The 27,291-nt window shown below is 55.1% G+C and overlaps 2 protein-coding genes across 8 annotated transcripts; both read left to right on the top strand.

Annotated features, from left to right (window-relative positions):
* Positions 1-431: 431 nt before the first annotated feature.
* PDLIM2 (PDZ and LIM domain 2) lies at positions 432-15,838 on the top strand. Of its 5 annotated transcripts, XM_049866344.1 has the most exons (11): positions 432-609; positions 786-968; positions 2,141-2,235; positions 2,979-3,130; positions 5,217-5,286; positions 5,401-5,552; positions 5,718-5,793; positions 10,325-10,407; positions 10,601-10,746; positions 12,334-12,451; positions 13,721-15,838. In XM_049866344.1, the coding sequence occupies exons 3-11, from the start codon at positions 2,143-2,145 to the stop codon at positions 13,896-13,898; spliced, it is 1,068 nt and encodes a 355-aa protein (XP_049722301.1). In that variant the 5' UTR covers positions 432-609; positions 786-968; positions 2,141-2,142; the 3' UTR covers positions 13,899-15,838. The 5 variants fall into 5 exon arrangements, with proteins under 5 accessions (XP_049722301.1, XP_049722298.1, XP_049722299.1 ...); XM_049866341.1 differs by lacking the exon at positions 786-968 and having other exon boundaries at positions 526-609; positions 13,721-15,837; XM_049866342.1 differs by lacking the exon at positions 786-968 and having other exon boundaries at positions 544-624.
* A 4,108-nt stretch (positions 15,839-19,946) lies between these two features.
* Positions 19,947-26,097, top strand: C22H8orf58 (chromosome 22 C8orf58 homolog). 3 transcript variants are annotated; one of them, XM_049866613.1, is made up of 7 exons: positions 19,947-20,102; positions 21,383-21,870; positions 22,235-22,372; positions 22,521-22,632; positions 22,771-22,871; positions 23,098-23,204; positions 23,781-26,097. In XM_049866613.1, exons 1-7 carry the CDS (start codon positions 20,054-20,056, stop codon positions 23,890-23,892), a joined length of 1,107 nt encoding a protein of 368 aa, XP_049722570.1. In that variant the 5' UTR covers positions 19,947-20,053; the 3' UTR covers positions 23,893-26,097. The 3 variants fall into 3 exon arrangements, with proteins under 3 accessions (XP_049722570.1, XP_049722571.1, XP_049722569.1); XM_049866614.1 differs by having other exon boundaries at positions 19,949-20,102; positions 22,759-22,871; positions 23,122-23,204; XM_049866612.1 differs by having other exon boundaries at positions 19,949-20,102; positions 22,759-22,871.
* Positions 26,098-27,291: the final 1,194 nt, after the last annotated feature.

Raw genomic sequence — 27,291 nt, 5'->3', positions numbered from 1 at the left:
AGTCCAAGGAGGGAGTTGAGGAGGGCGGCCCCTGTATTGGGACTTGTGGGTGTCGAGGCTGCATCTGCGCCAGCATCGGAGCTTGGAGTGCGCGGAGGAGCCAGGCGGACAGCAGACCGACCCAGCCAGCCCTACCCAGCCCTGAACCTTGGTGGGGGTGCTCGAGGGACACTTTGAAGGGGGGCGTGGAACTCTGCCAGCCTGGGAGAGCTTTGGGGGACAGCAGCCTCCGCTCTCTGCGAGGTGGGACGTGGGCTTGTCACTAGACTGCTTCCCCTGCACTCAGGTAGGGTAGTCGGAAGGATGGGGCACCTTTCGGGAGGGCTACCGCAGCCTATAGGGGGCCCCAGAGAGCGATCCCACCGCGAGGCGCAGGCCAGGTGGCCGCGCTCTGGCTTGGCTGCTCGGAGGAGGAGGCTTCCCCGGCCAGGGGCGGTGGCAGGGGCGGCCCCGGGATCACATGGGCGGAGGCAGGTCCCGGAGCCCCGGGCGGGCTCTCCCCGGAGTCGGGCAGACAGCAGCAGCGGCGGCGGGAGCTGCGGGATCAGCAGTGTCTCCTCTCCCTCCTTTCTTCCCTTCCCTCCCGGGCCTGGCCGCCCACCCCAACAGGTGAGCGGGAGCCAGGTGAGCGCGCCCACCTGCGCACCCTCCTCACAGCCGGCGACCTCCCGGCCCAGCCTCGGGCTGCCGAGGCTTCCCTCCGCCTCCGGCTCCCCTACAGCGCTCTGAGCCCTCGTCTCCTTCTGCGCTCCGCTCGAGTCCTGGACCCTTTTCTCCACCCACAGCCCTTCTCCCTGCTGTCTCGCCTCAGTGTTGGCGGCCCGACCCGGGTGCTACCCGCCCGGCCCCCCGCCTGTGGGTACTTTGGCCTCGGAGCATACGAGGCTCCAGAACTGGGAATGCCGGACCGACGGGCTGGGCACCTCCCCGTGGCGCCCGCAGCGCGGAGTCCACTGGCCGGCTCAAAGGTCTGGGAGTCTCGGCGTCTGCGAGAGCCAGCGCTGACCTGGGGGCCTGGGCAAAAGTGGAAACCAGCTGGTCCTGGTCTGGCGTAGGACAGACAGATGATCTCGCTCCAGCGCCCCCTCCCCAGGATCTTAAATGTAGGAAGCGGCCCTGGTGTCCTTGGTAGATTTAGGCACCACTTGCTGTCTCTGGGACTCCCCAGGGGCAGCCCCGGGGCGGGGGCGGGGGGGGGAGGGTGCTGGGCAGGGTGGTGGCCCAGCCTGGCACTGCAGCTTCCTGCCTGGTTTGGCTTCTGGCTCCAGACTTGAGGCTCAGGAAATCCTACTAGGGCCTGGTCTGCAAGGACACTCCCTTGCCCAGTGGAGGGGGTCGTGGATGGAAGGCCTGTGGCCCCAGCTGTCAGGCAGCATCAGCTGGCTCCCAGGCTAGGTGGGGGTGAGACATCAGCTTGTACTGCAGGTCATCACCAGGGGGTGGATGTGCCCAGCTTGGCAAATGAGTCCTGTCCCTTTGCTGGGGCTGTTCAGAGGGCAGCAGGCACCTGGTGGAGCCTTGCCCACCTGATCCACATTGCCAGGGCCTGGCAGCAGCCAGGAGACCCCTCTGAAGACCCTCTACTCAGCCAGCCCCCCAACCAGCTGTCTCCTTACAGTCTGTGGCTTTACCACCCCTTCCTTGCTGTCACTCCTGTTCCCAGAGCCCTGCACTCACCAGGCTGCCCGCCTGCCCTCCCCCAGAGTGGGGAGGAAGTACCTTGTTTTGGGGACAGGAAGCAAGCACTAGTGGGACTTAACAGCCTTGATGGCGAAGGAGGGGGAGAGGGAGGAAGTGCTGACAGCTCCTACTACTTGCCAGCCCCTGCCCACCCATCTCCAGCAAGCCCCTGTCTGGCACCCTGGACAGCCCACCTCCTGGGAGCTGCTCTGCTGAGGACCACAGGAAGGGGGAACTCAGACTCATGGCTTTCCAGGGTGGGGGGAAGTGAAACCGGGGCGGGGGGGCGATAAGGGAGGGATTTTGTCACTTCCGCTACTCACCCCACCCACCCCTGGCCCTGACTAGCTGCTCTGTGGACCTGTCATCCCTTCTTCTTCTCCTTTCCCTCTGTCCTGCCCCCTTCCAGCATTTCTTGGGGTGGGGGGCGGTCTCCACCTCTTGGTCCTCTCTTCCTCAGGTATGGCGCTGACAGTGGATGTGGTGGGCCCGGCGCCCTGGGGCTTCCGCATCACGGGGGGCAGGGATTTCCACACACCCATCGTGGTGACCAAGGTAAGGGTTAGTTCTAGGAGGCAAAGAGGTGACGCCAAAAGTTAGGGTCTGCCCTGTCCACTCTGGTCCTCATGGACATCTTTCTTTTTTGTTCTGGAGCCAGAGGCCTACTTCTGGGAGTGTTCGTGGGGAGGGAGAGGGGGGAGCGCCAGGCCCTGTTGCCATGGGGACATGATGGCCACTTCTGGAACAGGCTTTATGTGCGGGGCCTTTTTCCTCCTGGGTCACTAACCACACGTTGACAGCCATTTTGGGTGGTTACTAGAACAAGAGCCCCTGAGTTCTCAGCAGTTTCCTCTTGACCCAGGCCTGGGCCTCGACTGGGGAGTGTTGTCCAGGAGGGCCTGGCATACAGGCAGCCACCTGCAAGGTGCGATCTGCACAGGGAGGGCTCTCTATCCAAGGTATTTCCAATCACAGTTCCTGAAATCCTGCCATTACACATTCTTTGGGAGGCCCCCATTAGGATGGCAGTGCTCCAGGGGTGGGGTGGGGCTGCCACTCCTGCTTTCGGAGAGGATTAGCTGATGGCTGGCTGAGAGGAGGGCTGGAGAAGTTGTCCTGGGACAGGGGGTGACTGGGGAAGGGAGAGGGACGTTAAAAGGGGATGCTGGCCAGCTTAGTCCAAACACGCTTCTGTGTTTTGGGGCAGGAGGAAGGAAACCCTCTTTCCTCCATCCCTCACTGGACCCCAGGGTCTGAGCATAGTTACGGCAAACTCACCAGCTCCTCAACCCCTAAAGGTAACAGAGCGGGGCAAGGCCGAAGCTGCTGACCTGCGACCTGGCGACATTATTGTGGCCATTAATGGGGAGAGCGCGGGTGGCATGCTTCACGCTGAGGCCCAGAGCAAGATCCGCCAGAGCCCCTCACCCCTGCGGCTACAGCTGGACAGGTAGGACCTCCACCTTCTGCTGGGCCTCCTAGCAGTCTCTCTCTTCTTCACCAGCTCACTGCCAACGCAGCCTCCCTGACTCACAGCCCACAGCCTTGAGATGATAAGCTCCAAACTGGCCTTCTCTGGCCCTTTCTGCACATCTGCACAGGGGAGAGGGACACAGGCTGGGCTGAGGGGGTCCCTGTGCCCAGCTGGGTGAAGGTGGGTGCCAGGCTGGGCATACAGCCACAGGCAGGGCAGGGCAGGCTGGCACCAGCTACCTGGAAGCCCAGGTTTGACTGGTTCCCAAGAGTGTGAAGGGTATAGGGCATGGGCATCAAATGGATTGAAGAGGGGAAACTTCTGGGTAAGGTGTGCTCTGTGCTAGGTCTCCAGCACCCCTGCCTCCAAGAGGGGATGGCCTTTGTTTAGATCCCAGGTGGGGGTCAGGAGTTCTAGGGACATCATTCCCCAAAGAGCCCCTCCATCCTTCCCCATCTCCACTCTGGGCCCTGCTGATGAACACAGATTCCTGGGCTTGTGGGGTTTTCAGCCTGGAGGCAAGAGTTGCAGGGGAGGAGAGGTGGGGAGAACAGGTGACTCTCTGGGGTGTGACTCCCAACAGTCAAGGGTCAGGAATGCTAGGAGATCCCTCAGCTAGGAGAGCCCTCTGGGAGGGACTTGAACCTGAGTCAGATACCTCTGCCACCCCCACACCCTACCAGACTCTCTCCGGCTCTGTCTCCATGTCCTCTCCTTGCCCACTGGCCTGGCACTCTGACAGTGTGACAGCAGCTGATGGTCAGGACACTGTTGCAGCCCCGGCCCCTGTAGTGACTCCTTCGTGCCCTTCTGGACCATGAGTGTTTGCAGGAGTGGGACCCAGAGGAGGAGGGTGGGAAGCACCTCATGGCATCTGGGAATGGGACCAAAATCGACAGTCTGGGGTGGGGGAGGGGCAGGAATTGCTGACACCAGGCCTTCCTCTCATGTCCCTCTCAGAAGGAGTTAGGGGTCAGGGAGGTGGGCCTAGCCGAGTACTCCCTGCCTCCAGCTCCACACCTGGCCAGTCAAAGGTCCACGTCACTTCTTTCTCTTCCCAAGATCCCTGTCCCAGCCCCCAGAAGACCTCTCAGGCCTTCAGAAGCCCTGTGGCAGGAAGCAGCGCTCTGGGCAGGAGCCAGAGCTGGAGCTCCCCTCAAACTGACCCGACAGCCTTCCCTGGGGAGGCCTGGGCTCCTGCTGACTTCTCTAGAAACAGCCAGCCATCCAGGAATGGCGTAGTGGTGATGGAACTCAGCGGGCTCCCTTTCACCCTCTACCAGCCCCTGGCCTTCCAATGGCCTCCTGTTCATGGCTCCAGCCTGCCTCAGCTGGGAAGGGCCTTGGAAGGGGGTCCTTGGGGAACTGGGGTAGGGCGCTTCTGTCCCTGTGGGCTGTGATTGGGGTGGGGAGAGGGGAGCTAGGCCTGCCCGTGGCCCTAGCTCTCCAGACCTCGTCCTTTAGCTGCCTGCCTAGGAGGGAAGTGGGGAAAAACCTGTGCAAGGGACAGTGAGTGACCCTCTCAAAAGGACTCTAGTCACGAGTGACTGAGCTGTGGGAGACAAGCCTCTGGTTGGGGGAGACTGAGCAACTGGCCCAGCCACTGACTAGCTTTAGGACTCTGGGCAACTCCCTGTCCCTCTCTGGGCCTCAGTTTCCCCATGGGTAAAATACAAGGGGTTATATGAAATCAACAGTCTCTCCAAAACTGACCTACAAACTGTTAGCTAGTGACAAAGTCTAGCTGAAATGGAAAACAAAAAGAAACAAAGGACGGGGGATAATATAAGGAATTTTTAATAAAATTAAATTTATTGAATTTAAATGACTTTTTTCTGAACTTATGTCCTTCCTACATTTTTATTTTCTGGTGCTAAACTGTCCCTTATTCTAAGAAGAAATTCTAGTGGTAGTAGATGATAGTTGTTTGTTTTGAATTTGACAAAGTTAAAAGTTAACAACCGAATGTCCTAATTATTTGAACATTTTACTGGTCTTGAGGTCCCACCCAGCCTGGGGACAGTGTGTCTATGATACTCCCCTCTCTCGGTTACCTCCTTAGGTCCCGAGCTGCCTCTCCCGGGGAGACCAACGGTGAGAGCTCCTTGGAATTGCTGGCCACTCGCTTCCAGGTAAGATGTCTTGCCATCCGGGAGCCCCAGGACCCTGAAGTGAGGGGTGAGGTGTGAGGGGCGGGGCCCATTTTGGGCAGATCAGCCCAGCTCTCCTGGCCCTTCTCTCCACAGGGCTCTGTGAGGACACATAACGACAGCCAATCCTCCCTGAGGTCCTCCTACTCCAGCCCAGCCTCCCTCAGCCCCAGGCCTGGCAGCCCCTTCTCCACCCCATCCCCCACCAGCACACATGCCCTTGCTGGAGAGGCAGTGATCAGCCGCAGGTGAGCTCAGGGGGTGGGCACCTGGCCACCTGGGCCACTAGCTCTGGGCTGGGCCGCTCAAAGTCTCGGTAGCTATGTTAAGGGCGTCCTGAGGGCACCCTCTTCTTCCCTGGACAGGCTGGGCGGTGCCCCTGGCACACACGGTGTCCATTTCCCCCTTTTCAGTTTCCAGAGCCTGGCACACAGCCAGGGACCCGCTGCTGACCGATTATCCTATGGGGGTCGCCCTGGAAGCCAACAGGTGAGCAGACCCAAGGGAAGGAAAGAGTCAGAGAAACTAAGTACCTCCCATTCCCAGCTGGTAGCGCCCTCTGGGGCTGCAGTCAGGTAGCTGATCTCACCTGGGCACCTGGGGAGCCAGTGCCTCCATCTCCTAGCGACAGTGCGCACCTCTCCTGAGCCAGGGAGACCACTGCTTCTGGTGGTGGGTCCTGCCCTGCCAGTCCCAGGTGGCCTTCCACCTCCTGCACTCCCTGGCCGCAGCCTCCCTGCTCCCACCTCCCTCCCCTTTCCTGCTGGCACCCTCCCTTCTCTGTATGTTTCTCTTGGGCTGGGGCTGAAATAGTTCTGCTGCTGTTGTTGGGATGATTCCCTTTTGGCTCTGGCTGCATCTCTTGAACACATTCCTCCCCATTCCAAGCGCCATGCCCGCCCCCATCTCCCAACGCCCCATCCCTCTGCTTCCTCCTTACTCAGCCCCAGAACCACCAGCTGGACTGTGGTTCTGCCTCAAGTGGCACTTAGCTTATTCTCTGTTTGCTGCCCTCACCCTTCTCCCGGAAACCCTCAGGTCCCACTGTCCACTAGTGGTAGCCTTACTCCACTGGAGGTGTTTCTTCTCACCAAGATCAGGGGTGGGAGGTGAGGGAGTGAGGCACCCCCGACAGTCCTGGGCCACAGCTGCTGGGGGCAGAGGGGGTGTCCAACCGCCCATCCGGGTGCAGGGGATAAGGCCCAGCTGCTGGAATGCTACCTCAGGGTTGATTCTGCATTCCAGAGAGAGAGCCTTTGGGGGCGGATGGGAGATAGTGCTGGAAACAGAGGTGGGGGCGCTGGAGAAGGAAGGAACAGGATTCTCCGGGGGCTGCACAGGAGGAGCTCCCTGGTGACCTTCTGTGTGCCCACCTGGCAGTCTTCCAGGTGCTGTGGGGCAGAGACGTTTTAGATGCGATCCCTCTTCTTAAATAAATTACAATGTAGCTGTGGAGATAAGACAAACATGCAAAACAACTAAGCCCTGAACATTGTGGTATTAATTATAAAGGCAGGAGGCGTTCTGGGAGGGGAGAGATGAGTGTGGGCTGGGTGGCCTGGGAAAGCTTTGTCGGAAATTTTTCTGGACCTTGAAGGTAGGACAGGGTAAGGTTTAGATAAGAGAATAGTGACAGGAAGACGGACACTCTGGGAGATGGGGACACAGTGGTATAAGTAAGACCTGGAGTGTTTGGGGCTGGGGTAGGGTTGTGGGAAAGGTTCTCAAAGCGAGCTTTGACAGAGGTCAGCAAGAATAGCTGAGGAGAGGCAATTCACCCTGGTCTGCTTCAGCCAAGGCTCCTGGGGGCAGTCTTAGTGGGACCACGTACTCAAGGGAATGCCTCCCCAGGCACATTTATTGTGATGTCCCCCAAGACTAGCCAAGGGGAGATGCAGCATGGTGTGGGGAAGTGGTTCTCAAACCAGCAGCATCACCTGGGAAGTTGTTAGGAATGCAAAAATCTCTGGCCTCACCACAGCCCCGTGGAATCAGAAACTGTGGGGTCGGGGCCAGCAGAGGGATCTGTTTTAACACGCCCTCTAGGTGAAGCTGATACACGCGAAGGTTTGAGAACCACCACTGTAGTGTGAGGAGCAGCACGGGGCTGGGTCCTGGAGAGACCTGGGTTAGTCCCATCTGTGTCACCTTGGACCTGCCGCTTTTCCTCTCTGGGCCTTGGAGTTGGACTAGGTACTCTGAGTTCTCTTCCTTGACCCTGAGAACCCTGGTTATTTCCTCATTCCTTCAACAAATATTTAGTGAGCATCTGTTTTGTGCCAGGCAGGCTTCTAGGCTCTGGGGGTGACTGAGTGGAAAAACAGACACGCTGCTAACCCTCAGAGTTTACATTCCGGGTGAGGAATGGGGCTGTGGTCAAGTGGGCGTGGAGTCACAGGGCCTACAGCCCCCTCTTGGAGCTCGCCAAGCACTTCGGCATCTTAAAGGCCTCAGAAGTCCCATGAGAAAGAAACCTACTTAATTTTGTCAATATTCCAAACTTGTTTGACCACAGAACTCCTCCTGACACCCCCATTCCATCCCCATATACTCGCTTATTAACATCCCCACAAGGATGACAAACTTGTGTTTCCCAGAACGTCTTTCCAGAGGCATTGGCTACAGATAATTCTTGAAGGGCAGGTGAAGAGGGAGCAGCAATTCTGAATTTGGAGAGGACTGACTGGTTCCTTCTGTGAGGGTAGCTGTCCCTACCTGACTGGGAGGGAAGGAGGAGAAAGGAGGATCCTTTCCAAGTAAGGGAGGTGGGCTTCTTCTCCAGCAGGGCACAGTGGTCCGGCTGAAGGTGAGGTGGGGCACACATGAGGATGGGATGTGGGCTGGAGGGGGCACAGGTGATGGTGGATGAGGTGTGGCCCCACCTCTTGGTGGTCATGGCCTTCTTGATGGCTCCAGGCCTGGATGAGGCCGCAGGGGGCCAAGGCACAGGGCACCCCAGCCCTGTGGTATCTTCTGGGGACTAGAAGCTGCCGTTCCAGGTAGGCCCACTCCTTGGTGAGCAGATGAAAAGTTCAAAAAAATAGAAAAAAGCACTCTACCTCTGGATGGGCACAAGGACTTGGCTTGTTGAAAGGAACCTTTCAACAAGTGTTAAAGGGCACATGCTGACCTCCTAGGACAGTGAGATGTGACATAATTCTTGAGTGTGTGGTGCTGGCTGTGCTTCCTAAGGAAACTATACCACCATCTGTCAGCTGACATCACAGCCCCAGCCAGGCATCCAGGAGCCAGGGCTTAGAGTCGTAGCCCTGCCTCCTACTCGCCTCTGGCCCTCAGCCTCCTTATCTGACAACTTTATCACAGGGCCCCAAGAGCAAAGGATGTGAACTGATGGCAGAAGTGCTGGTGGAGTGAGGGTCTAGAGCTGTCTTCTCTTTTAGCTGAAGAATCACGCAGTTTGTTCATTCTAACCCATAATTCATCCATGACTTTGCATTTTAAAAATAATGCTTAAATTTACTGGGCATTGAGGGAATTTGGCTTCCCAAGCAATGGTGCCCTCAAGCTTGCACACCTGGCCTGCTTGGTTTTGGTGTGTGGGACCAGATGTCTCCTAGGCTGTCCCTTGCATTGGCTGGTGCAGGCTCCTCAAGCTTAGTCATGTTTGGGATGGCAGCTCAGAAGGGAGGGGAGTAGGGGTACCAGAGAGAAACTGGCCTCAAGGAGCAGCGATGAGGTTGAAGGCACCTTTTTTTTTTTTTTTTTTAACCCAGACTTTATTTTTTCTGAGCAGTTTTGGGTGTACAGAAAAGTTGTGCAGAAAGTACAGAGTTCTCACATGCCCTTTGGTGCCCCTGCACAGTTTCCCTGTTATTAATATCTTGCATTTGTATGGAATGTGTGTTACAATTCACAAATTAACATTGATACATTATAATTAACGGAAGTCCATAGTCAGTCTTAGTGGTTCACTCTTTATGTTATAAAGTTCTGGGGATTTTGAAAAAGGCACAATGCCACATGTCCACCGTCACAGCATCATATGGAATAGTTCCGCTGCCCTTAAATTGTCCTGTCTTATCCACCTATTCATACCTCCACCCAAGTCCCTGACAACCGCTGATCTTTTTACTGTCTCTGTAGTTTTGCGAAGGTAAAATTTTCATGCAGAGAGCAAAAGTAACAGCCCAGATGGACAGGGCACACTTAGGGAGATGGCAGTACTGCATGGGGTGTGGGCCCCAAGATGGGCTTGGCTCCCCAAGGCTCTGTGGACATGGCAGACCTCCCAGGGCAGCCAAGAGAGGCTGCTTAGGTCAGACCCAGGTCATCTTAGGAGAGGGGCCAGCATATGTATACACAGGGCCTCTGTCCAGCCCAACCCTGACTCCAAGGGGAGTCTTGGCCCCTACACTTTATCCTTTATGTTTCTATTTCCTCACTACAAAAGGGTCAGCTTGTTTCCTCTCTGCTTGTTCTGTCAAATTGGAGACAGGCCCCAGTGTACATCTTTGAAAACATAGCATAGCATTAAAAAAAAAAAAATTGCTGTCGAGTAGATCTCCAGGCCCTTCTTCTGAGGTGCCTCTGGGGGGGCTCAAACCTCCTACCTTTCAATTAGTGGTCAAGCACATAAACTATTCACACCACCCAGGGACTCCATAACATAGCATAACCTAGAGTAATATGCATGGTATCCATGCTTATCCCACGACCTGGTGGTCTTCATTCTAGCCCTTGCCCAATCTTCTCACTGAACCCACATACATCTATAAAATATATATATATATATATATATATATATATATATATATATATATATATATATATATATAAAAGCTGGGACAAATCCCTCTTTCTGAGCTGACCTCCTTCCCCTGGCTTCTTGCTGAGGGCAGGTTCAGGGCTCTGGCCATTCGCGGGCTCTCGCTGGTCAGCAAGGGTCTGGAGCCCTCTGGTGTTGGACCTGGGGAACCGCCGGGCTTAGTGGCACAGATGGGTGTGTTGGCCAAAGGCTCCAGCCACTGACTCCTCCCCTGGCTGCTTCTCCTCCCCACAGGCCGGCCTCAGCCGCGCTGGCAACTCAGCAGTGCTGGTGCTGCCGCATTCCCTGGGCCCCCGGTCCTCCAGCCCCAGGCTCAGGTACCAGCAGGCCTTAGAGGGTCGGGTGGGGTCTCAGAGGGTCTCGGAGGGGCAGGAGGGACACTGGTTTCCCGGGAAGGAATGGAGACCGCCCCCACTAAGTCCCACTGGGCACACTCTTTTTGCCCTTTTGTGCTGGTCCTAACACTCCAGGAATGGGACCCTCATTCCCTGCTGCCTCCCATGCCCACAGTGTGGACTCAGAAGGGAGACGCCACCTCCTGGAAGAGGACTCGGAAGTCTTCAAGATGCTGCAGGAAAATCGTGAGGGGCGGGTGGCCCCCCGGCAGTCCAGCTCTTTTCGGCTATTGCAGGAAGCCCTGGAGGCTGAAGAGAGAGGTGAGGAGACCCAGGGGCTCGGGTAGGGGAAAGTGTCCACCAGGACACCACCAAGGGGTGACATTTTATTGAACTGGGCACCAAGGAGGGACAGACATGGAGAAGATGCAGTCCTTGCCTTTAGGAGCCTATAGACCAGTAGGGGTTACCCAGAAGGCAGCAGCAGTAGAGACAGGACAGTTAGAGGGGATGATGAAGGAGGCTGGGGAGAACCATGGGGCTGCGTCTCCAGGGAGGGCTTCTGGGAGGAAGAGGGTTAGTGAATTGACCCTTGAAGAAAGATCAAGATTTCAACAAGTGGCCTTAAGACGGTGGAAGGAAAAAAAAACCAGTGCCGTCGAGTCAATTCCGACTCATAGCGACCCTATAGGACAGAGTAGAACTGCCCGTAGAGTTTCCAAGGAGCGCCTGGCGGATTCGAACTGCTGACCCTTTGGTTAGCAGCCATAGCACTTAACCACTATGCCACCAGGTGGTAGGGAGGACCCTGGAATGTGGAGGCTGCCAGCAAGAGGGCTTTGGGTGTGGGCAAGAGTAAACAGCGTGGCCTGGCAGTGTGAGGGCAGGAATGGAGGCTCTGTCCCTCTGGGATGGTCTTGGGTGCTAGGCTGAGAAGCCCTGTCTATAACTGGGAGAGTCAGACAAATAACCATGCCAGGCAGTGCATGAGATGCCAAAATGTGCAACACAGGGGCTACAGGCTCTGGCCAGCCCTTTAGGTATTCACGTGACCAGCATTTGGTGTGTTCCTCCTATGGTCAGGTATGTGTGGGGCATGGGCAGAGAAGGGGCTTCACAGGCATTTAGAATGATTGCTCTGACAGCTGTATGTGTGTGTGGGGGGTCAGTGCCCTAGTGCAGGGGAGAGATGAGGAGCATCTGGCCTGGGCAGTGGTGTCTAGGCAGGGCTGGAGAGGATGGGACAGGGGCAGGAGAAGTGTCAGAGAGGCAGAATGATAGGGGCTGGTGGCTGATTCCAGCTGTGGTGTTTAGTTGAGATCCTGGGGGTACTCACAGAGGACCGTGAGGAGAGAGCTCAGGGAGGAGGTGGTGGGTACAGGGGAGGATACACAGATGGGCACTAGAAGACCTCGTGACCTCACCATAGGGGCTGGGTATCCTCAGGTTAGAAATAGAGACAATGTTTGCCCAATAAAACCTGGGCTTCATCTTAGCTTTGTTCCACGGCTCGTGTGCAATAATGCATATGAAAGCCCTTTGAAAACTGTACAAAGGTACTGTGGTGCTGTTATTGCCTATTATTATTATCTATGAATACCATCATTATGGGATCACAAGTGAGGAAAAGCCCGCTCCGCCTGCTGTGTCAGCCGTGGAGTGCTGACCACCTTCAGGTTTGCCTTAGCTTTCTGTGCCCTTGACCAGCCTCCGCCAAGGCTTTTCGCACCATCATCTTCCTTCCATTACTAACTTCTCAAGCCCAATGCTGCTTTTAGAGGACCCTCTATAAGTGGGCCTTTTACAAGGCTCCTGGGGCCTGTTTCGGAAGTGGGTGGGGGATAAAATACAGCCTGGGAGATGCTGCCGGTTGATGAGTTCTTGTGTGTCTGTGCCCACCCCTCCCAGGTGGCACGCCTGCCTTCCTGCCCAGCTCGCTGAGCCCCCAGGCCTCCCTGTCCACTGGCAGGGCACTGGCCACTCCCCCGAAGCTCCACACGTGTGAGAAGTGCAGTACCAGCATTGCGTAAGTATCAGGGGGCCAGGGAAGGGGGGACCGGGACACACTCTGGAAGACGGGCACTGGGCACACGACGCCTCAGGAAGGGCACCCAGTGAGTGACTTCCCTACCAATGGCACCAGGACCCTAGAGGGGAATATGTGCCCCAGTGGTTTTTGTGGTGGTTTATTTTCACCCTTCCGCCTAGAGGCACCTCAGAAGAAAGGCCTGGTAATCTACTTCTGAAAAAAACCACCATTGAAAACCCTGTGGAGCACGGTTCTACTCTGACACACATGGGGTCACCATGAGTCGGAATGACTCAACAGCAACTGGATTTTTTTTTTTAAGGCCTGCACTGGCTTCTTCCTGCAGCATCTCCTCCCTTCGTGCTCCAAGAGCTGCCCCTTCTTCTCCTCCCTCCCTCCCTATCCCTTTCTCCTTCCTCAGCAGAGTAAGAAGTGCCCCTGCTTTGGATTTCTCCTCAATGATCTGAAGGCTTCTGGAGACCTGCCTTTATAGATGAGGCAGTTCTTCCTGGAAAATTTTAGTCTTCCCCACTCCCTCCCCCCACCTTTGGAAAGGGCTGAATTTTCCAGAAGTGGGTTCATTTTTCTCAGTGGGTGGTATTATAATCCAACCACATTCTCTGGAAAATTGCTGAAAGTCCCCCCCTCCGGTGAATTTCTTCAGTGCCCAGTGTGAGGGTCAGATGACTCATTGCGGGCAAATCCCTTCAGTTCTCTGGGCTTCTGTTTTCTCACCTGCAGGATGCGATGCGATGTAACCCTCCTGCCACACAGGTGTAAGGAGCCTGTGTTGAAAAATAACATGTTTTATACATAGTACTGGCTCTCAACGGAGCTGGCATCTGCATGACTGCAGGGCTTGTGAAAACATGGATTGCTGGGTCTCACCCCAGAATTTCTAATTCAGGAGGCCAGTAGGGCCCGAGAATTGGCATTTCTAACTTGTTCCCAGGTGATGCTTATGCTGCTGGTCCCAGGACCACACTTTGACCCTCTGCTGTATAAAAATAAAGAAGACTCTGGACTGGCTTTGTGTGGGAGAGGAATGACTTCATTTCTTTTGATTAGATGCCCTGGTGGTGGTGTGTGTGATGGTGGTGAAGGGTAGTTGAAGGGGGAGACTCGGACAGTTAGGTCTCTGGGGAGGTTTTGGTTCTTCCACAGGCCCTGACTTCAGGTTGGGGTCCTGGCCTTAGGCAGATGCATTGCCCCTGGGGTTGTGTGGGTTCTCTGTCCCTGAGGCTAATGGCTCTCCCTCTCCCCCAGGAACCAGGCTGTGCGTATCCAGGAGGGCCGGTACCGCCACCCCAGCTGCTACACCTGCGCAGACTGCGGGCTGAACTTGAAGATGCGCGGGCACTTTTGGGTGGGGGATGAGCTGTACTGCGAGAAGCATGCCCGCCAGCGCTACTCTGCAACCTCCTCCCTCAGCTCCCAGGCCTGAGGGCCTGCCTTTGACTGAGAGGCCTGGGGCATCTCCGGACCAGGGGCCATGTCAATAGCAAGTTGGCATGGAAGAGGTGTTGGTGGGTAGTGGCTCTTACGTGAACTAAGTTTGGGGGCCTGAGGCCCCTTCATCCTCACTGGGTGAGGCCAAAGGCTGGGACCTATCTCTGGCTGTGGGTACTGAGGGCAGCCTCACCTCCTCAGGTCTCTCCTAGACACTCGCAAGCTTTTGCCCTGCAGGACAGGCACTGCCATGGTCTGGGGTGGGCACTGCATTTGGTTTCTGGGTGTACCAGGTGGTAAGCAGGGTGGGACAAGGAGCCAAGTATCTAGAAGGAGGTGGTGGGCCAGAGGCTAAAGGTCTTCACTTTGTAAAGTTTTCAAAATACAAGCTCTATAAATATATATACATAACAAAATAAAGTAGATGCCATCCCCTTTCTTCCTTTCCCCAACCTCTGGGTATGAGCTTCTTCCTACTGCTGGGTAAAAAAAAAAAAAAAAGAGAGAGTCTTTATTTACAAGTTTTTTTTCCCTCTCATTTTCCCCTCCCTCAAAATCCCCACCCTACCTAGTACCCCAGTCCCTGACCTCCCATTGGAGACACTTCCTCCTCTTAGGTTGAGGGTTGTGCTCTCCTCATAACCCTTTGATAAAGACGCCCGCTTTCCTGGGGTGATCCCTAGGACTTTAGAGGGAAGAAGTTTCTCTCTGGGAGCCTGGAGGCGGTGGGGTAAAGGGATGCTGGGGGACAGAATGCAGAGACCCCATCTTGGTGAGGCAGTCTCCTGCCCAGCCAGCCCTGGGCTAGTTTTGCTTTCTATGTGCCCCTCACTTGACTTGATGTGGACACTGCCAACCCTACTGACTTAGATGTGCCAGGCAGGCAGGAAGGGAGGCTGCAGCCGTGTCCAGGAGGGCGATGTCCAGAGTGCCTCCTGCACATGCCTGAAGCTGTCTCGCCTGTTTAGGAGAGAGAATCACCAGAGATAACTTTGGGTAAAGGCTGCAGGTTAGCCTCACCCAGGAGGGTAGGGCTGGGGTCTGAGACAACCTCAGCAGAGCCCCCACCATCAGACACCACCACCAGGGAGGGGACTTGACTCCAAGCCAGGGTTGGGCTGACCTCCCACCCCTTTCCTGGAAGACACTCTTGCTTCATTGGTGGTTGCTTTGAAACACACCTAGCATGAGTCCAGCGCTACCTGTCCTACCCTGGGGGTGCTTTGACATCAGAGGGGAGGGGGCAGTGGTTGCCTGCCAGCCCAGGATTTTTGGTCTGATTCACTTACCCCACCAGTCCTGATCCCAGAAGACATTTCAGAAAGGTCCTCTAGATCCTGGTACAGCTGGTGCTCTAGATCCACCCCCTCCCCTGTAGCCCTGGGGCTGGGCAGTAGCCACAGCTTTCTTTTCACAGAGAAGATCAAAACAGGGCTTCAGAGGGATCCTGTGGCTGGTCTCTGAGGGCAGTGTGTGCTATCTCGCCCTTTTAGGAAGGAATCTTGGCGGAGACCTTGCTTGTGTTCCCTCCTCAGACACCTGTTGATATAATTTACACCTTGCAATTGTCTCACCTTTTGCCTGGATGACTGCCTGAAAACCGGCCTTTATTTTTATAGAAAAGATCAAGGCTGTCTCTTCTGTGGCTCAGGAGTCTGTCTGGCCAGGATGGTCTGCCCAGAAATGAAATGCCCTCCCTGGCGCCACCTAGTGTCAGATGTAGCCTGCGACAGGGAAGAATGCTCACAAAATGTGAATTTGTGCTTGCACAAATACTTGGGTTCTAGCTAGTGGTATGGAAACCCTGATGGTGTAGCAGGTACCGCTGCTAACCAAAAGGTTGGCAGTTAGAATTTACCAGGCGCTTCTTGGAAATTCTATGGGGGCAATTCTGCTCTGTCCTATAGGGTTGCTATGAGTCGGAACCGATTCGACAGCAGTGGGCTAGCAAGTGGTAATACCGAAAGATATAGCACTTTACCTGCTTCCCTGGAGATCATAGCCAAGCTGACATGAATGAAATAGTATGTGGCAGTGAGTGCTAAGGGCTAGGATGGAACACACTGGAGCACCCTGTAGATTCAGTTTGGGAGCCACTGGCTGTAAGTTCAGTTTGGACAGGCAGAGAAAGCCGGTCAGTGGTCAGTCAGGAGTGAGGGAAAAGACATTATTCTGAGTGATGGGGTAATGCTCAGCTTAGGACAGTGGCTGAACGGGATCATGAGATAAAACTGGAAAGGGAGATGGGGCCAAATTACAGAGCAATCTTGAATGGCTTGCACTTCAGCTTGAGGCACTCGGGACCCTTTGAACATTTTAAAGCAGGGCAGTGGCAGGTTGAAAAGACGGGTTGGACTAGTCATATGTCAGATGACTGCATGTAACAAACCACATGAATGATGGCACTGTGATAACAGGAAGTGGAGGAGAGCAAATGGGGGTGGGGACACTTGTTCAGTGAGTGTGCCAGTGAGCTTTTGAATGCCTTTCGAAGCCTGAATGGGTTCTGAATGGATTTGGAATCTGGGGGGCCACATCTCCTCTCAGGGCCAGTCCACCCCCTCTCTGACCCTAGACATGCGCAAGGAAGGAAGACTGTCCATCTCAGCAGGCACTTAACTGGCCTGAGCTTGGGAGTGAACTTCTTTGTAGGATGGAGTTATTAGCCAAACCAGTTTGTCAACAGAGAAGGTTTGGGGCAGTCTTTGCCCTGAACCGCAGCCCAAGCCAGTGGTGAACACCCACCCCCTCTGACCCCAGACATATGTGTATGGGGCAAGAGACTGACCATTTGTGCTATGGCAATGTGTCTGATCCAGTGTTCACTTCTTTCTGCAGCTGGAGGAATAACTCAGAGATGATGATAGATTAGAGTTAGATGTGACCAGAGAAAGCATCAAATCCAAGCTCCTTCAGTTGGTTAAGCACTGGGCTACTAGCTGAAAGGTTGATGGTTCAAACCCACCCAGAGGTACTTTGGAAGAAAGGCCTGGCAATCTGCTTCTGAAAAATCAGCCATTAAAAACACTAAAGTGTTCTTTAATGCCTCACATGAGGTCGCCATGAGTTGGAATTGACTTGACAACAACTGGTTTGGTTTGTTTTCAGTTAGGGATGGGAAAGAGACTTTCCCAAAGTTATACAGCTAGATAATAACAGTGACTAACATTTTAGAGCACTTTTGAAGTGCCGGGGCATTTTAAGTGTTTTAAATCTTTTAATTCTTACAACTCTGGGGTAGGTATTGTTATCATTCTTGCTTCATAGGTAAAGAAACCGAGGGACAGGGAGGTTAAGCAATCTGCCCGAGGACACCGAAGCTAGTGAGGAGCTGGGAATGGAACCAAGGAGGCTGCCTCCCCAGTTTCTGGCTTGCCAAATGGGGTTCGTGCCCCTCTGTCCCCAGAGGCAACCTTCTAGGCACAGCTCTGGAGGTCACATGGCCCCTCCCAGCCCTCTCCTGCCTGGCAGGAGCCACCTACAGGTTCTTTGGCTTTGCCCTTCCTCCCACAGGGCTTGCTCTGTGCAGAGCTTGCAGGAAATGCACTTCCTGAAGCTGGGACTTCCCCACTGAGGCTGTAAAGCCGCTGCGCATCCCTGGCCTCAGTCTGAGGCATGACTCGGCCAGGCCACTGTGTCTCAGGAACCCGTGGAGGCTGAGTGGCTATTCATCCCGCCCCATCGGCAGTGAGGGTGTGGCTGTGCTGCCCCTCCCATTCCTTCAAGCACCACTCAAAGAGAAATGATTCCTGTCTCTGGGTGGCAAGAATGGTTAGGTGCTCAGCTACTAACTGACAAGTTGGTGGTTTGAATCCACCCACAAGTGCCTCAGAAGAAAGGTCTGGCAATCTACTTCCAAAAAACTAGACACTGAAAATCCTATGGACCCGTGACATGCACGGGATCACCATCAGTTGGAATCGACACAACGGCAACTGGTTTTTAATAGGCTGGCGAAGGAGAGACTGAGGAGATTATGCAGGGGCCACAGAGGCTTCTGGGTGGTAAAGGGCTGCCTGGTTCAGGGCCGCAGAAGGCAAATGGGAAGAGGCACCAAGGCCCCCATGTTGGATCCTCACATAGACTTGTAGGCGCTCTGAGAGCTCTGGGCTCAGCTCTGCTCATCTGCACAGGGCATGGGGGCCGCGGCCTAGAGGGTGTGTGTGTTGGTGTGTGTGTGTGAGTGCGGGGGGGTTCTTTTGAGCCACACACAAAGGCTTGTGCTGAGACACTGCATTCCTGCTGGTTGGGCTTCCTGTTTCCAGATGCATTCCTGCCCCAGAGTCACCACAGAGACTGCTTGGAATCTGGCCCCACATTCTCCAAATTCTGGGCGGATCTGGCAAAGGCCCCCTCTCTTTACCTCCCACCCTCTGACTTTGGAGGGGAGGAAGCCACCTGACCAGCCTCCTGCCCTTCTACCTAGCGAGGGCTGGGGTGAGGTCTGGCACGGTTTTGGGGATTGGTGCCACATATCCTGTTGGATTGGCGTAGAGTAGCTCCTGCCAGGCCCAGCATTCTGTTTCCCTCTCTGTATCTAGAATAGAGGGACCAGAGGGGTGCCGTCTGGGAGGACAGGGAGGGGAGGGGGACAGCCCACCAACCCAGGGTTAACAGGGAAGGGCCTGGGCCTAAAGCTCAAGGTCTTAAGAGATGGTCCATAATTCAGGCTTGGCTGTGGGCCTCAGTCTCCTCATCTTATAAAGTTAGAATCTGATAATTTGAGGCTCCTTGATGAAGGCATCCCTGGGTGGAACAAACAGTTAAGGCACTCGGCTGCTGAAAAGGCGCCTGGGAAGAAAGATTTGGCGATCTACTTCCAACCCTACGGAGCACAGTTCTACTCTGGCACACATGGGGTCGCCATGAATGGGAATCACAGCAGTGCCGCTGGTTGGTTAGGAAAGAGCAAGGAGCAGGAATGGGTGGGCCGGCTGGCTTATCCCTCCCTGTTAACAGCCACTTCCACCCAGAGGCTCCAGGCTCAGGTGCAATTTAGCACGTCCACCAGCTCCCTTACCTGCCCCCAGGGGATTTGGGACCTGCTGGGGTATTTTTCGGCCCTTCTCCCACCCTCAGGAGGAAGAGGCTTAGAGGCCACTAGCCCCTGTCTAGTCTCTAGGCTGTCCCACCTTCAGCAGCTGTGTGGGCTCCCAGCCCCCCTTAGGAAGGGGATAGAGTTCCACGGACCAGAAGAGGGTGGGGTAGGGCCAGGGGAGCCCTAACAGGTTGGCCCCGCCTCCAGAATGCTCCCGGGTCCGGCGGCTCAAGTCTTTCTCAGATCCTGAGGACCCCGCCGTTAGGGTACTGGAGTGAGTAGGAGGTATGAGACGGGCCAGGGGTTCAGATCTAGCCCTGGACACTCGTTCCGCGCCAGACTACAACCTCGCGCTCTGCAGTTGTTGTAAAAAATTTTCCCTCCCCTGTTTCACTTGACCCAGTTACCCGAGAAACAGACTGGGTGGGGTCGACAGGAATCATTTCCCCTTTTTTTCGCACGTGGTGTCTGAGAGGTTGAGTGACTTGCCCCAAGCCACACAGCTGCAGGCGCTGGGAGGCCGCGTCCTGGGCAGCGCTCTTCCCACTGCCAGCACGTGGGCCTCGGTTTCCTTCCGGGCTCCGGTCCAGTGCTCCCCCTCCCCCGCCCGGGGCTCCATTTCGGCGGCAGGAAGACGGAGCCCGCGTGTGAACTGGGGGGCGGGGTGACTTCGCGCCCGGAGCCCAACAGCGTCCCCAGGCGGGGACCCGCTCTGTGGTCGGACGCCGGAGCGCCGGGTTGCCCGAGTTGGGGAGACAGCAGATCCGGGCTCTTACTTTGGCCACAGCCAGGAAGAGGGTGACAGGGGTGTTCCCCACCCCGCGCCTCCGAGGTCCTCGCTCCTCGTTGCCTCCCCTTCCCAGCCCTCCGCGCCCGCGCCCCTGGGCCCTCCAAATCCCCGCGCCCCGCTGCGCGCCCCCCGCCCCGCCCGCACACCAGCCCCTCTCCTCTCCGCCCCTGCCCCGCCCTGCCCCCTCCCCCGTCTGGGAGTGTCCGGGGGCCGCGCCCATCAGGGTCCGGACTAGTGAGCTAAACAGACCGACCGACCCGCGGGGTACGCGGGCCGGAATCGCTCTGTCCGGCTGCAGCCCGGGCGCGGCGTCGGGGCCGGCATGCTGGGCCGGCGGCGAGTCTTCGCGGTGGAGCCGCGCGGCGGCCGCGGTGAGTCGCCTCCGCCCCCAGCGCCGGCCGGGGCCGGATCTCCGAGCCCCGGACCTCTGCGGACCTGCCCATTCCCGCTGTCCCTGGGGGTCCTCTTTCCCTGGAGCCAATTCCCGAGCCCTTCCTGGGGCGCGCCTTGGAAGGCCCTCTCTGCCCTCACAGCCCCACGCGGCTCACCCGTCGGAGGCGCCTTACCTCTCAGTTTGAGGGCCCGACTGATTAATTTGCGGACGCGGTGGGCATTGGAAACCCTCTGGTTTTTGGCGTTTAAACCAGCCACCACCTCCATCCCACTTCCTCTGGGTCCACTTCCTTCTAATCTCCCGTCTCGATCCTTTCCTGCCCCGGTTGAAGGTTTTCCGAATCTGCCTGCTGCCTCCCCCAGCTAGCAGCTCTGAAAGCCCCGTCCTTGGCAGACCGCTTTCCAAGGAGAGCCCTCCCTGCAGGGGTGGGTTTCCTGGCTGACTTCCTTGCCTAGAAGGGCCCAGGTTTGAATCCCGGCCCTGGCGCTTAGCTGGCCTTGTGACCTAGGCAAGCTTTCTAACCCCTCCGAGCCTTGGTTTGTAATGTACAACTGGGGCTCTGCAGAAGGACCTGACACAGAGGTGACAATAAATGGGCACTAATTACCTCCTTTTCTAGTTCCCATTTTTCCGTGTAATTTTTTTCTTTTAAATTCTCCACAAAATCTTCACTATTTCTCACTTAAAAGAAAAGCCCAAAATAGTTAATAGCTACTGTAATTTTTATCACACTCCCCCATAAGCTCTAGGAGAAACTTGATCTTGATGCCCCCCGGGGCATCAAGAGAGAAGGTTTAGGCCCTAGGCTTCACTTTGAACCCGTTTTCTTCTCCCTGAGCCTGTGCACAGTCATACTTAGCCCCCTCACCCTTGGTGAGCAGCTGAAGAATCTGCAGTCTCCCCCTCCCGACCCCCATTATGATTTGAAGGTCTTAGGCTGACCCTAATTGGGGACCACAAGGGCTCCTGAGAAGAAAGGGCCCACACGCTTCAAAGGAAGGTGGGTCATTCAAGGAGCTGTTGGCCATGATCTAAAAGAGCTTTGCCTACCAAACAGCCCATATTATGGGTTCCTTATTCTTTGCAGCGATTGTTGTGCAGGGAACCCCATGTCACTGGCAGATCCAGAGAGATACTTTAGCTGAGTTGTGGCTGCCTGGGCTCCTCCCTTCGCTGTTCACCTGGGACGCTCCCTGGGGGAATGCTGCCAGGAATGCTGGGGGTGGCTGTCCAGCCTGACACTGACTCTCCTTGCAGATGGGGCTACGGAGGATCTGGCACGTGGGTGTGTAGTGCCTGGAGTCACAAGCACCTACAGACGGATCCAGGACGCTGCTGATTGGTGCTCATCAGACTCCTGGAATGGAGATGGCCAGCTGAGAGGTCCTGGGAGGCAGGTGCCTCTTCTGAAACTGGCCTCCCGGGACTCAGGAGTGGAGATGGCGATTGGGGACAGCTCCTTGGCCACCTTGCCAGGCATTTCTCAGGACTCTCTGGACTTTGAGCCTTCTGGGCGCTCTGAGCCCCCACCCCAGCTAGGCAGGCTCCTGGCTAGCCGCAAGCTGGAGCAGGTGCTGGAGCGGTCCCACCGACTCCCGACTTCACCTGCCAGCTTGTCACGACAGCACCGCCCCCTCCAGCTGCCAAGCAAGCCTGAGTGTGAAATGTTCCCTTTTGCAGCAGGGGAACAAGAGGCCACTGAGGCAGAAACTGGCCTAGAGGCAGGCCTGGAAGAAGCAAAGGTGGTGAGTGCCACTCAGAGTGGGCAAGACTGGGATGTAGACAGTCCTTTTACACTGGGACTAGTAGGGCCTTCTGCTCCCCTTGTTCTCCCTGGAGCTCTCTCGGGGCAGGGCATTCTTTGCCCCTAATTGGTAGGTTGTGTCACAGCTTCTTGCCTCACCCCACTCCTAGCTGTGCAGAGCTACTACCACAGAAGAGTGGGCAAGTTCGGGCCCTGCCTTGCTGGGCAGTTGGGAAGCCAGTGGGGCGTGTGTGTCCCTCCTCTCCCTGCTTGCTTTGCCCCCATCTTCTGGGTGAGCAGGCTGGCCGCCTCATGTGGGCATCTGGTGCGTTCAGACGTGTTCCCTACCTCACTGCGTCCCACAGGGGGGCTTGGAGCCTGAAGTCTGGACCAGTCTCCCAGGGCAGGGTCTTCGTTACCTAGAACACTTGTGCCTAGTGCTGGAGCAGATGGCGAGGCTCCAACAGCTCTATCTACAGCTGCAGACCCAGAGGCCCCTCAGGGTGAGTGAGCCACAGGGTGGTCAGGCCAGTGAGTGGATAGGCCCATGGGGGAGGCAGTGGAGGGGTGCCTCCCTGGCCTCAGGGCTCCCTCCCGACAGCCTCAACCCTCTAGTTAGGCCCTGATTACCCCTGTCCATTTCACGCACAGGACCCTGAAGAGGAGGAGGAGTCTGCCCTGGCCCCTTCACCTTCACCCTCACATGCCCCAGGCAATGAGATGCGGGTACCATGTGACCTGCTTAGACTGACAAAGGAGACAGGTGAGGCGCAATTGTGTCTCCCTTCCCCTGTGCCCTGCCTGTCCGGGGGCCCCACCAGCAGACAGACCCTCTTGTTAGGGTGGCTTCCTGGTCTTGGCCCTGGGTAACCTGACTCTCTTTCTGAAGGGGCAAAAGCAGCTTCATTCCCAAAAGTGGGGGTGCCCAGTGGCAACTCTTCCAACCTGCCAGAGGCCCCAGCAGAGCCAACTCACACCGGTCCATCCTCCCAGGGACACAAGGTAGGTAATGCATATTGTGTGGGGGGGGGGCGGGGGCAGGTGGGAGGATGGGAAGGTGATAGGGATGTGTGGACACCCTGAAGTCCAGACACTTTGGGAAGATGACACAGCATTCCTGTCTGGAGCAGGTGGCTTGTCCTGGCTGTGGTGAGGGCTGTCCCTGGGAGCTTGGTCGAGAGTATGTGTGGGGGAGGGGCTTTGTGGTGATCCCTTACCGTCTGCTCAGCTGGATCTCTCCCACTGGGACAAGGTCAAGGTCGTGCTCAACCGGATCCCCTGGAGAAGCTTTCAACACCCTAAGCGCTCTGCCCCTCCCAATGGCCCAGCCCCCAGGTGAGTCCTGTGGTCCAGCCCAGCTTAGGGCAGGGGGCAGGGATTGATGACCAGGATGCTGGGATTATACTCCTGGGAGTTGTCTTTGTCCCCTTGAACTCTGAGAGACATAGATCTTCTTGGAGGGGATGCTGGGAGAGAACCAAAAGTAGTTAAAACACTGTTTACAGATGAGGAGGCTGCAACTGGGATCAGGGAGGGAAGTCACTTTCCTAAGGCCAAAAAGTAAGTCGGTGGCAGAGCCAGGACCAGAATATGGGAGAGCTCCTCAGCCCAGCCCAGCAAGCAGTCACCCCTCAATGCTAAAACTTAGGTCAGCTCCCTGAGTTTGCTGGGGGGTGGGGGGTGCTAAGGGAGCAGGGAGGGGAGGAGCAGGTAGTGGCACAAAGGATTGGCAGAGGGGGAAGTCCATCATGCTTGGGGAGTTATATGCCAGTATGCTGCAGGGGGAGAAGCATTATGTCAGTTAATATCCCCAGGTTCCCCATAGCAGATAAGGAATGTTCTATCAATTCTGGGCCGTTGCTACCTTTGTTTCCTCCTCCTAGCTTCATGTCTTCCTTTTCTTTTTCACAGGATTGAGTCAAGGGACCTCTCTGAAAGGCCTCAGTGTTGCCCCCACCGGAAGACCTTTATGCCATTCTTAGTGGTTAAGAAACAACGAGCTAAAAACCTTTCTGCCTGCTGAGACCTCCTGGTGCCAGGGACATGACCTTGGGTAGAGGGGTGTGCAGTGACATCTCCTTCCTCACCCTTTGCCCTGTTGCTGCTTCTTGTCACTGCCAGGAAAAGCTGCTGATGCTTGCCCTTCTCTCTGAGGTGAGGGCCGGGTCTTTCTCCTCTGAGCAGCCTGGCATTGGGGCCCCATTCCCGGAGAGGCCTCCCAGCGTGGCAGCTCCAAGGCTCCTCTCTGTTTGCCAGAAATCCCTGGGCTTAAACAATGTGAACTAACTTATTTATCAAGCGTCCGCAGAGCACATTTGGCACGATGATCTGTCCAGGCCCAGCGTGTTGCAGATAGGTATTTATGCATAATTGTCTATCTAGAGCTGTGAGGCTTTCAGTGTTGTAAAGTGGCTGGATCCCGCCATCTCTCCTGGAATCATGCACGCTGAAGAGTTGGTCTTCTCGGTGAGGCCATCTGTGGAAGGATGGCACTGACCTTCGTTCATCAGTGGGCAGTGACTGATCCGGATTCCTGCTTTCTTCAGATATGTATGGGCAGCCCCCAGACGAAGATGGTGCTGCTGTGGCCGCCTCTGCATTGAGTCTTGCTCCTGGAGCAGAGCCCCTGAAGGCTGCGCCAGGGATGGGCAGGGTCAGTGACAACAGGGAGAACGGGAGAACACGTTCAAGGGCAATTCTCAGCTGCTGTGCTCCGTATTTGCTTTTGCATACATGTCAAAGCTGAAACCAGAAGCCCATACTAGTTTTCAGACCTTGAGAAAGTCCCATAACTTTATGAGCCACAGCTTCCCACTCAATCTCCCAAATGGGATAATGATGCTTGCCCTACCTACCTCACAGGCTTCTGATGATGCTAAAAAGAGATTAAAATGTCTTGAAGTGCTTTATGAATTGTTACATGAATAGGAAAGGGGAGGAGGGTATTGGTGTTGGAGGGAGGGTAGGCTGGAGGAGGGCTGATGGGGAGGTGAGAGGATAAGGTAGAACTGGGGTTTGCTAATGGAGACTAAAGTGGCCAATGATTACTGGCAAGGCTTTGAGCAAGTCGTTTCATTAAGGTCTTTTAGGTTTTATATCTGAGAAATAAGGCACTAATTCCTGACCTGCTGGGGTGAAATGTGTTCCTTTATGTGGCTTTCTGCCTTGATTCTTTGGAAAAACAGCTTGAGAGGTTTTTCTCTTAAACCCTGAGGAGTTAGCTGTGTCCCAGTTTTCTACCCCAGAGAGTTTGTTACTTTTGTCCAGGTTGATTAACATTTCCTGGGTAAGATATAAACAACTTGATGGTTTGATACTCTTTGTCTGGCCCTGGGCTGTAGCCTGCCCTGTGATTGATCAGTGTGCCATGCAAATGAAGTGGCTATAAAAAACCCAGAAACCAAGGGAGTTGCCATCCAGTCCATGTCCACTCAGAGTAATCCTGCAGGACAGGTTAGGACCACCTCATAGGTTTTCCAAGGCTGTAAATCTTCAGGGAAGCAGACTGCCACCACATCTTTCTTTCACGGAGCTGCTGGCGGTTTTGAATCACGGAACTTTTGGTTCGCAGTTGAGTGCTTTAACCACTGCACCACGAGGGCTCCTTGAAATTGATAAGTTTTTGTTTATATATGCAGCCAGCCCCACAGAGGTTTCAGGAAGAAGGAGAAAGGAGAAGCAGAGAGAGGAGGTGAGGACCTTAAAAGAGCTGTAACACAGGTCAAGGCCTGTAATATTGAAGACAGAGGCCTGGTCAGAGCCATTGGTGACAGGCCCATAAGGGGCCCTGTGGCAGATTTGGTGACGATGGCAGAATCCTGTTGCTAGGAATGCAGCTAGACTGGCTATGAGCTGCGTCAGTAGCTATGAACTGCGTCATTTAGCAGTAAAGAGGCTGAAGGCAGAAAGGCCTGTCTTGGGGGGGTGAAAGGAGGCCTGTATGGCTGAAAGAGGGTATGCCGGGCCAAGAGGTCTTTCCTGAGGGGGGCGTGAGGAGGCCTGTTCTGAGGGGTCTTAGAAGGGGATGTGCACAGCTGAGAAAATCTGCTTGCTTACATGGCTGAGAGGAGCAGAGAGAGCTGTCCTGCACCAAAGAAGGGAAGGATGTGCTCTCCACTTCCAGGGGACCTCCCAGGCTTTGCCTACATGCTTCCCGACCTGATCCTGAGTTGTACCCTGTTAGTTCCTTAATAAACCACTTAACTGTAAGTATGGTCTGTGAGTTCTGTGTGGCCATTGCAATGAATTATTGAACCCAGCAGAAAAGTAGAGAGTACCACGGGGTGGATGGCTGGTGTCAGAATTGGTAAAAACGTTGGAGAGTGGAGGTATGTTTGACCTCCAGCTCACAAGAATCAGCCTTGGGCTGATAGTGATTCTCTCTTTTCGCCCTGAAGTTAGAGGATTTCAGGCACTACTAGAACTTCAGGCACTTCAAAGGGTTGTTTCAAGGAGAAAAGGAAATGTCTACAGGAGCTCTGTAAACGTCTGTCCAAATACCGTTGTTGTTAGCCGCTGTCAAGTCAGTCCCTGACTCATGGCAATCCCATGCATAACAGAAAAAAAACTGCTGCCCAACTCTGTGCCATCCCCTTGATGAGCTGGGGATCAGACCATCGTGATCTATAGAATTTTCACTGGCTGATTTTTAGAAGTAGACAACCAGGCCTTTCTTCCGAGTCCATCTTAGTCTGGAAGCTCTGCTGTAACTGCTCAGTATCATAGCGTCATAGCAACATACAGACAGGTGATGGCCAGGCATGAGGTGTATCAGCCAGGGATTGAACCCAGGTCTCCCACATGGAAGGTGAGACTTCTATTGAACTATCACTGCCTTACCTAAGTATTACAGTGGTTTATCTTACTATGGCCTAGTCAGGCCTGTTATGGATTGTGTCCCCCAAAATTAGGCGTTGGAAATCTTAACTTCTGCCAGTGGTTATAATCCTGTTTGGGCATGGGTTGTCTTTATTATGTTAACGAGGTTGAATTAATGTAGGGTGTATTTCGGGTCAATCTCTTTTGAGATATAAAAGATTAAACAAGCTAGCAAGCAGCAATGGGAGAAGAGAGATGCCAAGCCACATGAAAATCTCCTAGGAGCAAGAAGCTCACCCCACGAGGTTCTAACCCCACAGCCACAGAGAGCGCCTTCTCTTAGAACCAGCAGCCTGAATTCAGACTCTGGCCTCCAAAACTGTGAGAAAATAAACTTGTTAAAGCCATCCACTTGTATTTCTGTTATGGCAGCTCTAGATAACTAGAGAAAGGTGAAAAGCTTAATCTCTTGCAGGCACTCAGAAGATGAGACGTGTGGGGGTGTGGCCCCTGGAAGGGCAGGTTTAGGGATGGGTCATTTGTTTTTGAGTCACAGACACAGGAATATCTCGTGTCTGCCGCTGATCAAGCATCCTTCTTCAGT

This window comes from Elephas maximus, chromosome 22, assembly GCF_024166365.1.
Source record: "Elephas maximus indicus isolate mEleMax1 chromosome 22, mEleMax1 primary haplotype, whole genome shotgun sequence".
Taxonomy (NCBI): domain Eukaryota; kingdom Metazoa; phylum Chordata; class Mammalia; order Proboscidea; family Elephantidae; genus Elephas; species Elephas maximus.
Note: the sequence above shows the minus strand (reverse complement) of the source record. Positions and strands in the feature narration are given on the sequence as shown.